This window comes from Electrophorus electricus, chromosome 10 (genome assembly GCF_041902795.1).
Source record: "Electrophorus electricus isolate QZ-2024a chromosome 10, ASM4190279v1, whole genome shotgun sequence".
Taxonomy (NCBI): Eukaryota; Metazoa; Chordata; class Actinopteri; order Gymnotiformes; family Gymnotidae; genus Electrophorus; species Electrophorus electricus.
In genome coordinates, this window is record NC_137506.1 from 1,442,033 (window position 1) to 1,455,000 (window position 12,968).

General features: G+C 41.0%; 2 protein-coding genes across 3 annotated transcripts in view; both read right to left on the reverse strand.

The window, feature by feature from the left end:
* Positions 1-352: 352 nt before the first annotated feature.
* On the reverse strand, positions 353-8,411 carry pgrmc2 (progesterone receptor membrane component 2). The gene is made up of 3 exons (XM_035532979.2): positions 8,046-8,411; positions 5,007-5,162; positions 353-2,866 (listed from the first exon to the last, which is right to left on the reverse strand). Exons 1-3 carry the CDS (start codon positions 8,389-8,391, stop codon positions 2,769-2,771), a joined length of 600 nt encoding a protein of 199 aa, XP_035388872.1. The 5' UTR covers positions 8,392-8,411; the 3' UTR covers positions 353-2,768.
* Positions 8,412-9,416: 1,005 nt separating this feature from the next.
* The window catches only part of larp1b (La ribonucleoprotein 1B), a 45,789-nt gene continuing 42,237 nt past the window's right edge, over positions 9,417-12,968 (reverse strand). For both annotated transcript variants that reach the window (XM_035533028.2, XM_035533027.2), the window contains exons 17-18: positions 12,393-12,520; positions 9,417-11,285 (exon numbers count right to left, since the gene is read on the reverse strand). In XM_035533028.2, coding sequence (XP_035388921.2) covers positions 10,812-11,285; positions 12,393-12,520 — 602 coding nt within the window. In that variant the 3' untranslated portion in view covers positions 9,417-10,811. The remainder of the gene's footprint in view (positions 11,286-12,392; positions 12,521-12,968) is intronic.

The window sequence follows — 12,968 nt, forward strand, 5'->3', positions numbered from 1 at the left end:
CTTCATCGTGAGCATAAGCAATCACCTTTCTCATGCTGCATCCATGGAAACAAGCAATTTCACCCTCAATCTCTTTGCTCCTTTATGCCTACTTGTGTCACAGGATATGTTAAGGATACATTCTAGCATTAAGTATTTAGAATACAGATTAAAATTTTTTATTAAATTAATTTTGGCATGACTGGACTAGTTTTTTTTTAATGCTAATTCTTCAGAATAATTTGTAAATATATAGTCTAAGAGATGGAATGACACACTGTCGATTGTAGCAGTCAATTGAAAGTCTAAAAAATGTTAGCCAAAATACATCACAGGTTTACTGCAAAAAAAACAAAACCCTTGTGAAAACAAATGAGGCAACGAATTTTATTATCCAAATGTATTTGTTTATGCATCAATACGTCTTTCTTCCCTTCACAAGCGCACTCTCGTTCACTCACAGTCCCAATAATTAAATACGTAGAGGAGCCCCGCGTGTGCTCCTGGTTATGCCGTGCATGCTTCAGTAAAATGGTACACATATTTACACAACCCACCTCTGCCCCTTAAATGTATATTTTTGTTTGTTTTACCACTCACACCCACAAAAACAAATTGTATACCACTGCCCCATCCACAAAAAGGTGTTACACTTCATTTTGAAAGTTCAGCAGAAAACAAAACAACCCAAAATGGAAACAAAATGGAGAGTGTACTATGGGAGAGGAGAGACAGGGAGAGAGAAAACAAACAAACAAACAAAAACAACAACAACAACAAAAAAAGACAGGATGACGTAGACGTATGGCCAATACAACACAGTAGTACATCGCTCCTTAACTACATAAACATGGCAGTAACACTGAACACTTTGTAAAGTCTATGTACAAGGTTGTAAAGAGACAGAAAGCTCTGTCAGGTCTGGAACATTTCTCCACCTAAACATTCAAGAAGGAAGGGGCATAACAGTGAATTTTTAAACAGCATACACAGAACATAAAAAGGGGAGTTTGTGTTACATTTAAATTTTTATATTTCACCACCCACCCCCCCCAATCATTCAGTTTTGCTTTCTCTTCGCCTTTCAGGTTTTTTTGTTTTGACATATAAAAGAACACAAATAAGGCACAATTTCTACTCAGACTTCTTCATTATGGGGGTGGGGGGTATGTTGAAGAATTGAGACTGACAGGTAAAATAATCGATAGATTTTAAACCGTCAAAAACGGATTTTCCCTTTGTGTTCCAACGATTCTGATTAATATGGATCAAAAACAGCAGTTTTCTGATAAGATCCCCTTTACATGCTTCTCCAGATCCCCCTCTCCCCAACCGACACCTGAAGATCCCCCTCTCCCCAACCGACACCTAGAGCTGTACAACTAGTGTGACAAAGCAGGGACAATTAAGAGTGCACACCATACACACCCCTGGTACTCAGCCTTTTGATTGGCTGAGGGTAATCTGACATGGATGACAAAATGAGAGGGAAAAAAAAAAAAGCCAACAGGAGAACATGAGCCATAACTGAATGTTTACATGTGTTACAGTAAGGAAAACAATATGTTTTCAAACAAACAAACAAACAAACAAAAAAAGACCACACAACGCTCCAGCTGTGTGTATAACCCATTCCTCATATACCTCCTAATGCAATTAGCATAAGGCTTTTATTTTTTGGGTTTATCAACAGTGATGTCCTCACAGAAACAAGTCAATAAAAATGTGAGAGTCTGAAATTTCAATGTGTTTCATTAAATTCATGTCTTTTAATCTTTTCACAATTTCAGTCCATCACCCAAACACACAGATGTGCAGGACTGATTAAAAGCCCCAGGGCTGCTTCACTGTACACGTGGTTAGGGTCTAGGGCACATGGCTTAGGTTTGAACAGGACACAAGGCCAAGGATCTATGGTTCCATCAAAACAGAGACAGGGGGTCACACAAACAAGCGAATAGAAAACTTTGACACCTTTTCCCCTCCAGTAGGCATGTACAACACGGGAAGACAGATGTGGGGGAAGAGGAGAGAAGGAGGAGAGAAAAAAACAAACAAAACAAAACACAAACACGAAGGGCAAAGCAATCCCAGACCTAGAAGCCCATCCCACAAAGACTTGCTTCTCCGACACGCCCAAATCAGCTCAAGAAGAGAGCTTAAATGACTGGCTGATGGGTCAAACCGGGCGTGCAGGCACAGGTAACACAGTAGCACGTGGCCCCAGGGACAGGGGACATCAAAAACACTCAGAAACGCACAGATAGCGGCAGCAAGGCAGATGAAGTTTCACGCAAGTGGGACGGGACACCTAGAGGCAAGGCCAGGCAACATCGGTGGTCACCAAGCGTTCTCCTAGTGACCTACCTTTAGATTCGCATCCGAATCTTCTATACCTGATCCAACTAATCGACCTCTTCAGATGTAGCTCAAACAGGTAACGTGTATGAGATCTAGGATAGAGCTGACTTCTCCAGGAGAAGTTGTGATCGCTGGTTTAGATTTAATGCTCCAATCAGGAAGGGGAAAAACAGCACCACACCCACTGCAGGAGTACACCTGTCTTTACCTGTAGACAGCAGGGTAAAGTGGGCGGAGCTTTGAAGCACTGAGAGAAGCTGTTTGCTCTCGCAAAGCTCCCTGGGGCTTTTTTAAAATCAGAGCTGGGGGTGGGGTGTGGAATCAGGGGTAGTTGCTGAAGGGTAAAGGGGCAGTTGGGGTTATCGGGGGCTCTGCTGGATGGCAGCGGTCTGAGCGATAGCCTTTGGTCGCTGAGCCAGTGGGATGAATCAGTCGTGTTTCAGATGGTCCTTAACGTCCTCCTCATCCGTGTACTCTGACGGCTCATCGCCCGGCTTCAAAAGACGACCTACGTAGTCGTACTTCTCTGAAGGAACGAGAGAGAGAGAAAGAAAAAGTGTGATTACTACACAACCCTAATGGGACATAACAGCATCAGGACAGGTACAATGAAGCCCTCAGTTTCACACAGTGCATATGCATGTGTGTTCTCTAGGGCTTGAACACCAGTGAGCAAACTTAAAACGCTTGTTAAATGTTTCCACGCGAATATCTGAATGCTCATTACACCCCTTACTTTTGGAGCAGTAGACAAGTACTAAAATCAGCTGACTGGGCTACCAAGCCCATGAATCTTGTGGACGATTTAAAGATTTGTGAAGACGCAGGGCTCAGTATGGAAAATTAGACTCTTGCCTTAAAAAAGAGGAAGCATTTATTGTAAAACATTAAGAAAATTGCTCACTCAGTCAAAGGTCATTAAATGATTTTTAAAGGATAACCTGGTTCCCCACATAATCGGTCCTGGTCAGGTAAACATCATAAACCCTTCAGCATTCTGTTACACACCACCTTCCACTGCATGGAAGCATAATACTGTGTTATCTGAATCTTCCCAGGAAACAGAGCAGCACACTAAGGGCTTTTGTTTTCTGTTGCGAGACAGTCATTCTCAATCGCTTTTCAGAAAAGGTATGGTGCATCCTTAACCATTTTCCAGAGTGGATAAGGCACATTTGCAAAGAGCTTTGGCCATGGGTAACACCCGAATTATCTCAAGGAAGTGGGAGATCTTGCCGAGTCAAATCCTGAACACTTCTGGCAAAGATGACGACAGAGCTGGGTAGAACTCATCTGTTTTCCCCTCATGTCCATCCTGCAGTTTTGTTAAAAGCTAGTTGCTGAAGATCAAAGCTAGAACACCACTCGTGCTCATTTCTGAATGCTGCGTTTTCTGAACTTGTGGTGTCTGTCTGCCATGGAATCTGATGACATGTTCATGAGAACATTACATCCTGCTCAATTATAGTCCAGCACCAGGAGTTCCTTCATTCACTCAACCCCAACTTCTGAAATTATTGATATTACTGTCAGCACTGCTGTTGACTATAAAGCCATTTTTAGTAACTCAGTCCAAGAATGTCATGAAAAATGCTCTGTGAAAGAAGTCACTTGCAATAATAGGGTAGAAATGTTAACATTAGCTACAGCTAGTGAATTCAGAACAAAATTTGAGTAGACTTCCATGTCCAACCCAACAGGCACTGGATCTAACGCAGGAGGGTGAAAAGTATTTGTTTCAATAGCTCCAAAACAAGCAGCTGCTTGGACTATAGGCTATGAACATTCAGCCAAAATGTGAAATAAATGCTGCCACAGGTACCAGGCAAAAGGATGTGTCGACCCCTGGATAATATATACTGGGGACAGTGCAAGTGAACATAAATGTGTGAAAAATGTATAGGGCATGTAGCATACCGAGTGATTGGTGTAGTCTTAAAAGGATCACTATTTGGACACAAACTTAAAAAAAAGTTTTAAAATATATTACTTATATATTATGGACAGTAATATGTTTATGTAGAATAGATGGGTGTCACCCAAATTAACTCAACATTCAAGTTTAAAATTCTACATCCAATGAATTGTCTCCCTTTAGCTTTAAAAGGCAGCTGGCCTCGTTCAAGGTGTCCTTCCCTAAAGCCGCAGCAGGTTTGCTCCTGGTATGGCTTTCTAAATTCTTCAAGATATCCATTTGGATTGCAGTGATGTACTTCTTTCACATCTGGTGACTGAGGGCCATACTATTATCCATAATACACCTTGTGGTTCTTTTCTGTCTAAATAATTTTAACAAAGATTTAAAGTATGTTTTGGCTTATCTGGTTAGTTCTGTTCAGTCAGTCAATCTCAATCTCGAGAATCTTGGCTTGCTGTAGTGTAGCTACCATGCCTCTGTGGTCATACATCTTATGAGGTTTTTACACGTAGCATTTCAAACTTTTCAGGTCAGCCCTAATATTTTACATAACATTTTTTTCTAAAGACAAAACAATGGCTAGCTGATGCTAACAGCTCTGCATATTTGTAACAGACGAAAAGAAGACACAAATAAAAACTGGGCAATGAAAAACCTGCTGACCTGAGAGGTAAAGGCACATCTGTGACTCACTGCAATTTTGGCAACCTCCACCTGTACACACACACACACACACTCACTCACTCACCCATAAACTGCATCTCCCACTCTCTGACACTCTCCATCTGAACAGCGTTGAGATCCGACAGGTCGTCATACTCGTCCCGGAGGGCATCCTTCTCCAGACAAAACGTAGCCAAACCGCGAGAGGCGTCACGACCGGCAAAGATTCCATACGGACCATCTGCAGAGGGAGAATAATTAAGGAAGGCTTATTTTAGAGACAGATACATGTATTACACAGGAAAAGTAAGTTTTACTATTACACACTATACCACACTCACACCATGACTGAAGTACAGGGGAGAGGAGAGAAAAATATAAATAAATAAATGTTTTCCAACCGGCTTTATAAATCACCCAGCAAAAGCAAACCTAGCGGTGCTCCAGTCTTGTAAGCCAGACTCCAGTCTCAAGAAGGAGATGGGCAGGAGGAGCTGTGCTTTAAAAGATGTGCATTGCAGAATGAAACAAATACCAAACATTGTCAATTCAGGGGGTATTTTAACCTGGACAAGAACAGATGTTCCCAGTTTATTTGTGTAGCCTGTGTGATTTCATTCTAATTCCTTTTTAAAACAGATGCAGAATTGAGGTGTGATGTGTCGAGACTGGCTTGGTCACAATTTAAAGACACAAAGTCAGTGAACTCAAATACTCAGAATGTCAAACACTGTTCTCTCCCCCTTTTCAAATAAAATACTTTTTTTCCTTCTTCAATAGGTTGTAAGGCACAAAAACCTGGTAACTGGTGGCTGCATTAGAAAATGCACTGCAGCATTAGAAATCCAAGGTTTGTACATGTAATATAGCTTCACAACCACTGCATATAGGAATCAAACGCAACCATAGATGTCAAATGCCCCTGTCCAAAACCCACTAAAATATTTGTTTTTAACAATGATAAAGCTTTTTAAGTCTATAAGATTTTGAACTAGATCATACTGTCAGCTGGTGACTATCCACTAAAATACCCATTGGATGATGAAGCTTAAAAAAAAAAAAAAAAAAAAAGACATGGCTGAGCAAACAGGTCTTATGACTGGGATCCAGTCAAAGTTTTCTGTCTGTTCGGTCTGTGGCACATGAGAGATCAGAGATTGAGGCTCCATTACTCTGATTTATTAATGACTGTGGAAAAATAAAAGTTCAAAAAGGTCTTCCACAGACAGCATCATCTGAAAGCCATATGAAGGACCCCCCCCCCCCCCCCCACACACACACACACACACAGTCACAAGCACATGATCGTTAACTCACACAAAACACTTCACATCGGCACCCCGCATTAATAAATAAGGCAAAGGAGTGAGGTTAAAAGTGAACAAAGGTTTCCTGGTTCTGTCAGGAGGAACCCTGAAAGATGCGCCACAATTTTTTACACCGTGCAAAAACAATATTTTTTAAAAGCCCTTTGACAAAAGGACAGTGCTGGTCAGAGGCCAGACAGATGATGCCAATTTCATGGCTCGGTTACCCGTTAATGCCACAAAATAGGACAGATGGCTCAATCAGACAAAGCTTTTCATCTGCTGTATTTACAAGCAAGATAAGGCCTGATCACACACCTTTTCAGAATAAAAATCATATTTAACAGTGAAAGTTTATATGCATCTCAACCATAATATACACTTGTGTCATTAGGTGTATTTCTAAAGTAAGCTGACTAATGTAGCTTAGCTAACTAACAAGGACAGGAGACTGATATAAGCGCTACTGTATATCGTGAGCTGACGAACATAAAAACGAGTCCGTCAGTCTAGATGTAATGTGTCTCTTAAAGAGCCCAAGAAAGCTGGTGAAGTGGAAATACGTTTGGGCCAACTCTGCCACAATTATGATAGCTAACGCTAGCTAAGTCATGAATGCCAATTTTACACAATACACGTGTGGACAACGGGCGTCAAACCTAAACATTTACTGCGTTGTAAATTACAATGCTTTAAACGTGTGCTGCACGGTAAATTATACTGCTACAACTTGAGTGTTGAAGCGTTGTTATCAAAGTTGGGCGGATCTGTTCATTTTAAATGGACACTGGCCCGTAGACACAGCGTTAGCTCGGTTAGCTTTACTTCCCTGGGACCTGAACATGTAGCCAAGTCCACGTCAGACATGGCTTCAGTTCAGGATGGTCACCACCAGGCAACCCTGGTCGATTTATTTACCTTTTCTTATCTTAAGAAGGCAAACAGCTACTCAACGAGTCTGGGTCACGGTACCGTGCTAGACAGATAACCTTAGCTAAGCTAACCCGGGTAGTCAGTCCAAAAGAACTGAAACGTAGCTTAGTTAACCAACCTATCGCTAGCTAACCACACTAACTTAGATAACTTACCAGCTAGCCATTAAGTCTATATAAACTGTGGCTCTCTGTGAAATATGTATATAATATATATTAGATGGACGAACTAATTAAAACACTATACAGCTACCTAGATAACTCGTGCAGCATTCCTCAGGAAGACAGATGTTAGCCTAGCTGTTAGCAAACAGAACAGCCACTGGACCATAGGTGTGGTAAGATGCAAACGTAAACACAGAGGTTTTTCTGTAACTAAACACACTTGCTGAAAACGTGTGAACTGGCTAGCTAGACAGGTGGCCAATACTCGGTGTAAACCGCGGACAGGTGACAGCGGACGGTAGTTAGCATGAGAGATTTGATTTAACGTACGAGTAACGGTCAAATAAGGCACGTCTCGCGGTGGAGCAGTTAGCATGTGTACCTCCTGTTAGCAAGCAATTCAATAAACAAACACTAGACATGTTATTATCTTAGCCGGTATAAGATCATTAGCCAATATATGGGGTTACTAGCCAACGTAAGCTTCGGAATAAACTTGAATGAAGCAACAGGAACAACGACGATCAATAAACACAGACGGTTAACTTCTGTGGAGGCTGATGGTAAAGACAGCCGACCTAACCTGCGTTAGCTATTCCGCCTCACACTACATTTCAGCGCCTTAGTTTTTCTTTTGACTCCGACACGGAATTTTTTTTTGGGGGGGGGGGTTTGCGTGAAGTTACAGCCACGCCACTAGTCTACACACTGCTCCCTTACCACGTCCATAAAACGTTTTGCCGCTGGTCACGTCGAAGACTTTCATGTTAACTGCCATGAGGATGCGAGGGTTTTGGACGCCGTCGTACTCCCTCAACTGCTCCAGAGTAAAATCACGTCTCCCCATCTTAGGCAAAGACGAGGCCTCGCCTCCCTGGGCCGCGTCGGCGCCTAACCTCCTGAACCACCGCCGGTACACCACATAGCAAACGGCCAGCAATGCAATTAAAAGACTGAAATTGAGAAGCATATTGCAAAAACCAGGCCCTGGGTCCAACTCTTCTGTTGTGCCCTGCCCGCCACTTGTATCGTCTACTCCAGTTCTGCCATCCCCATCGTCCGCCATACTGCACGTTAGCGCCTACCTACAAAACACACCCGCCCACTTGTAGTGAAGAGCAGATGTGATTGGACAGTGTCGTTAGACGTCACCGCTCCCTGGATGGGATTTGTAGTTCCTTTCATGCGTTTTCGTTCTTTCCGTCTAATGCCCGACGAAGCATACCATCAGAGGCAATAACTATATTATCCTGTGTATAGCCAGAAGATAGCTATTAAACTGGACATATTCTAATAAAATTGATTTCATATTAATTATATATGTATTAAGAGAAGCACTTTCTTTGCATATCTTTGGAAGGACCTTTGACCAAAACGACTTTAGTGAAATAAGGTAAAATACTTTGTAAAGTAAGGAGAAATAAAAAATCTTTCTGCTTACATTGTCTTTCTATAAAGAGGCCTTGGGGTTTAGGGTGTGGTGCAGTAATTTTGCTGTTCCCAGGTTTGTACTCTTCTGGGCTGAGGTTGATGTCATTCATGGGAACTGCCCCTCCAGTTTAGGGCTCCCAGCTCCAACCTCCCCCATCACCAAGGGGACAACCTTTGTGTTAACCTACCACATTCTCTCCATTTCTTCTTTGAGTCCCTGATATTTTTCCAACTTTTTATATTTCTTTATTTGGATATTTCAGTCACTTAAGATTGCTGCATCTATGATCTGCTGTTTTCAACATATTATCTACTATTACAAATGTCTAATTAATTCACCACTAGTTGCTAATCCATCTGGATAACGGATGAATGCGTGAGTACGTATATGTATGTATACATTCTCTAGTATTTCAAATATCATTTTATAAGTGGTAATATTAGAGACTAGCCTACTGGACTTTAAGTGACATAAGAATACATTAGAATTAGTGTATAAATACACACAGCCCACTCATTAATACATTTACAATAACAAATATGACTGATAAACAGTACTAGATTAAAACAGAGTACAAGATTCCTGTCACTATATCTTAGCCTACATATGACATTATTCTCAAATAGCAGTCATGAATGACATAAGACATAACACACAAGTACTGGGTTTTTATAAACAGATTTTTTTTAATACATTTTTAATATATGTATTTTTTTTATGGTACAATTTGTAGGTGGAGAAAAAAAACCCCAAAAACCCTGCCATGCATACGAACACACCATCGCACGCAAAAGCTACATTACATCAATAAAAATCAACCCATCAAATCAAAGAGAAAATCCTTATCATTTTATGTACAGTTTTTTGTATTATTTGTATTCTTTAGATGCATTTTCCTAATAAGCTGAAGCAATTAAAAAATATATGATAATCAAATACATCATTCAAAATAGATAAAGAGAGAAAAAATAATTAACCCATCTCCAATAGATTTTTTTTTTCTGGAAATATAGCTCCTTTGTTTTTAAAAAGATAAAAATTTTTATAAAATAAAGTTTCAAGTACAGAGATATGTTTCTAATTTGAGTCAAAATCAATAAAAGGTGGACAAACCCCTTCTCATGTCTTACCCAGCACTCATGTTCACCAGCCTCACTATACAAACAGCATGTGATCCATTACACAGCAGATTACAGGACCCCGCATTTCTCACATCCACTCTTTGCCCAATCCCGCACTAGCCTGGCTTTTTATATTTTGCATTTTTCTAACACTCATCAAAAACACAGTTCATCGTAAATGAAAGCTATGCATCAAGACGATGTTTATAGTGTCATTCTGATGTCACGTTCTTTCCACAAGCTTCAAAAGAACAACATATCACTCACAATATGCTGTCATTAGAACATAAAAGATGATTAAGATTTTGTGTGTGATTTCCCCCCCCCTCCAGCAAACATTTTTATTGCAGGTCAGTACGCATTGTATGGTATCCTGTATGAGAATATGTTGTTTTGATCAGACACATAAACCACAAATGCTACAACACCGAGCAAAATAAAATCAAGTTTGAGACTTTCATATATTATCTGATAAAATTAGGTTATAGAGTTGTAATTTTTTTTCTTTTGAAATGTAAGGCACCCCTAAAGATAAAATAAAACAGAAAAAAAATTACATTCAACACACCAACATTGTCCATGAACTGCATTCGTTGCAGTATTCGTAAACAGAATTTTTGACTCCTGTGGTTTTTGCAGTCCACTTACTATGCCTGATTAAAACAAAACTGTAAAGTAAAACAACAACAACAACAACAACAACAACAAAAACCTGTATACTAGGACAAACACAATGATCTGAGTGACACATTACGAAGTGAAATTAATGACGCTCTGGTGGTTTAACATGCAAGCTCCACTTTAACGGTTTGGGTGATGGACTCACAGGACAGATTTACAGTATTATCCGTAAATCCGATGGGGTCATCAAAAAAACCCTCCATCATCTCAGATTAGTAGCAGTGGCAACTCAAGACCGCATGCAATCACTGTCTATTTCTTTGGCAAATGGGCATCTCTGCTTTTGCTAGCCCCTTGTTCTCCTTTGCGTGCATCAGACTTCTTCTTGGTGTTGTCCTTGGGTGTGGCCTTTGTGCTTGCAGCAGACTCATTGGTTGTGGAGCTCTTGCTGGATGAAGATGCTGCCTTCTGATTGGCTGAGGCTGCTTTGGCAGGTGCTGGAGCAGTCAGCCGATTGGCTGAGGTGGTTTTACTGTTTGCTAGGCCTGCTGACTGATTTGCTGAGCTTGTGTTGGCTGGCCCTTGATTGGCTGAAGTGGTTTTAGCGTCTGCTGGGGAAGCTGATCGATTGGCTGCCAACCCAACAGCAGGTTGACCATAGACCTTGGTAGATGAGGCCTGTTTTGATGATGATGATGAAGAATTTTGACTTTTGCATCTCCCCTCCTCCCCTCTAAAGGGTGAGCGTCTCTGCTTTCTCCCTCCCTGCTCCTCTCCCATTGGTGGCTAGAAGAGAAAAAGCAGCTGTAATTCACCTAGGTTACCTACTAGGCCTACAGGATTAGCTCCAGATGCTAAAATGGTAATGAGGCAGTTCATTATTCAAACCTTCACTGTAAAATTGGGCTGCCTACATGTAGCATAAGCTAATAAATGGTGTTTTAATATTAATAATGTGAGGAAAACCAAAGTCTTTTGTGCACAGCTCCTTACATCAATTGGTGTGTGTATATGTATAATATTAATTAACTGGTATACATGTGCGCGCGTGTGTGTAGTATTAATTAACTGGTATGTGTGTGTTTATGTATAGTACTAATTAATTTAGCTAGTTATCTTTAGTTGTTTGGCTATAGCACTTCTGAGCAGTTATCAATTTTATAACTCAGCTATAGCAATGAAACTTAAAATTAACACAAACACAATTAAGATATTTTTAGCTCATGTCAAATATACTTTAGTGGTAGAATAAAGATTTACCAAGAAATTATTATTTCCATAGGGATTCATGTCCCAAGTTATTTGGCCCAGTGAGGCACCCATAAACCCCTTTTCTATCTAACATTACAGTCTTCTATAAAAATAACGTGAAGTCCATTAGCATGAATGTCTTCGCAGCCATTTTGAAATTAACGGGTAACCTGCTGTTTGGAAGCAGGAAAAACGTCTGTTTCACTGTAGGAGGATATGAGACTGTACAGACCATGTCAACTAGACTTAGATCAAGACCAGGTCAGATAGCGCCGTGTGGCGGAACAGAAGGTCATTACTCCAGAGAGCAGATCTGTGCTTCTCTGGGGCATCATTAATAAATCGGTCCTGCCTCACTGCAGACACACAACACCAACATTAATGCCTCACAAACATGGACCTGAAATGTCTCTCTCTCACCTATATTTGCACTTACTTGATCACACAGTATGCACACACGCACAGATACACCCACAAACATACAAACACACGCGCACACACACACACCCACCCACCCACCGACATAAACCCACCCACATACAAACACACGCACACAAAAGATACACCCACTTATACACAAACACACGTGTGCACCCGCGCACACTCACATACCCACGCACGCACACATACTCTCTCACACACCTCAACCCTGAAGTCATCTATGCTCTTGAATCTGCTGAGGAGTTCCTGCAGTTGGGGCTTGATGACCTGGTCCTTAATCTGGGAGTACTTCAGGAAAGCCCAGAACTTCTCTAGACCATACAGCTGACCTACATGCAGACAACACACACACAGAGATTAGAGAAATTAGCACCTAGTGCACTAATCAGATACAAAATCACACCGGCACATATACCCACATCACAAATACACACAAACAGAATGAACAGCAAATATCACAGTTTTCCTCACACCTTTAGTGCACTATTTTTCATACATTCATCACTGGACTGGTGGTCCAGATCAGACTATGGCCTCACACATCATCACAGTGTAAGGCTTTAGTACTGGAGTGTGTTATGGGTCTGGTAGGGTGCATTCTGGTGAAGATCTTACTGCCAAAGATCAGCAAAACAGTGACAATACACAGTTATGGTGGACACGTCTTCAGGACAGGGAAGACTGCTTCTATTTTTGGGAGCATTTTTCAAAATTTTAATGCAAGGCCAGAACTGCTCATTTAAAACTAACTGCTCTGATCTCGAATAGTTTTTCAGT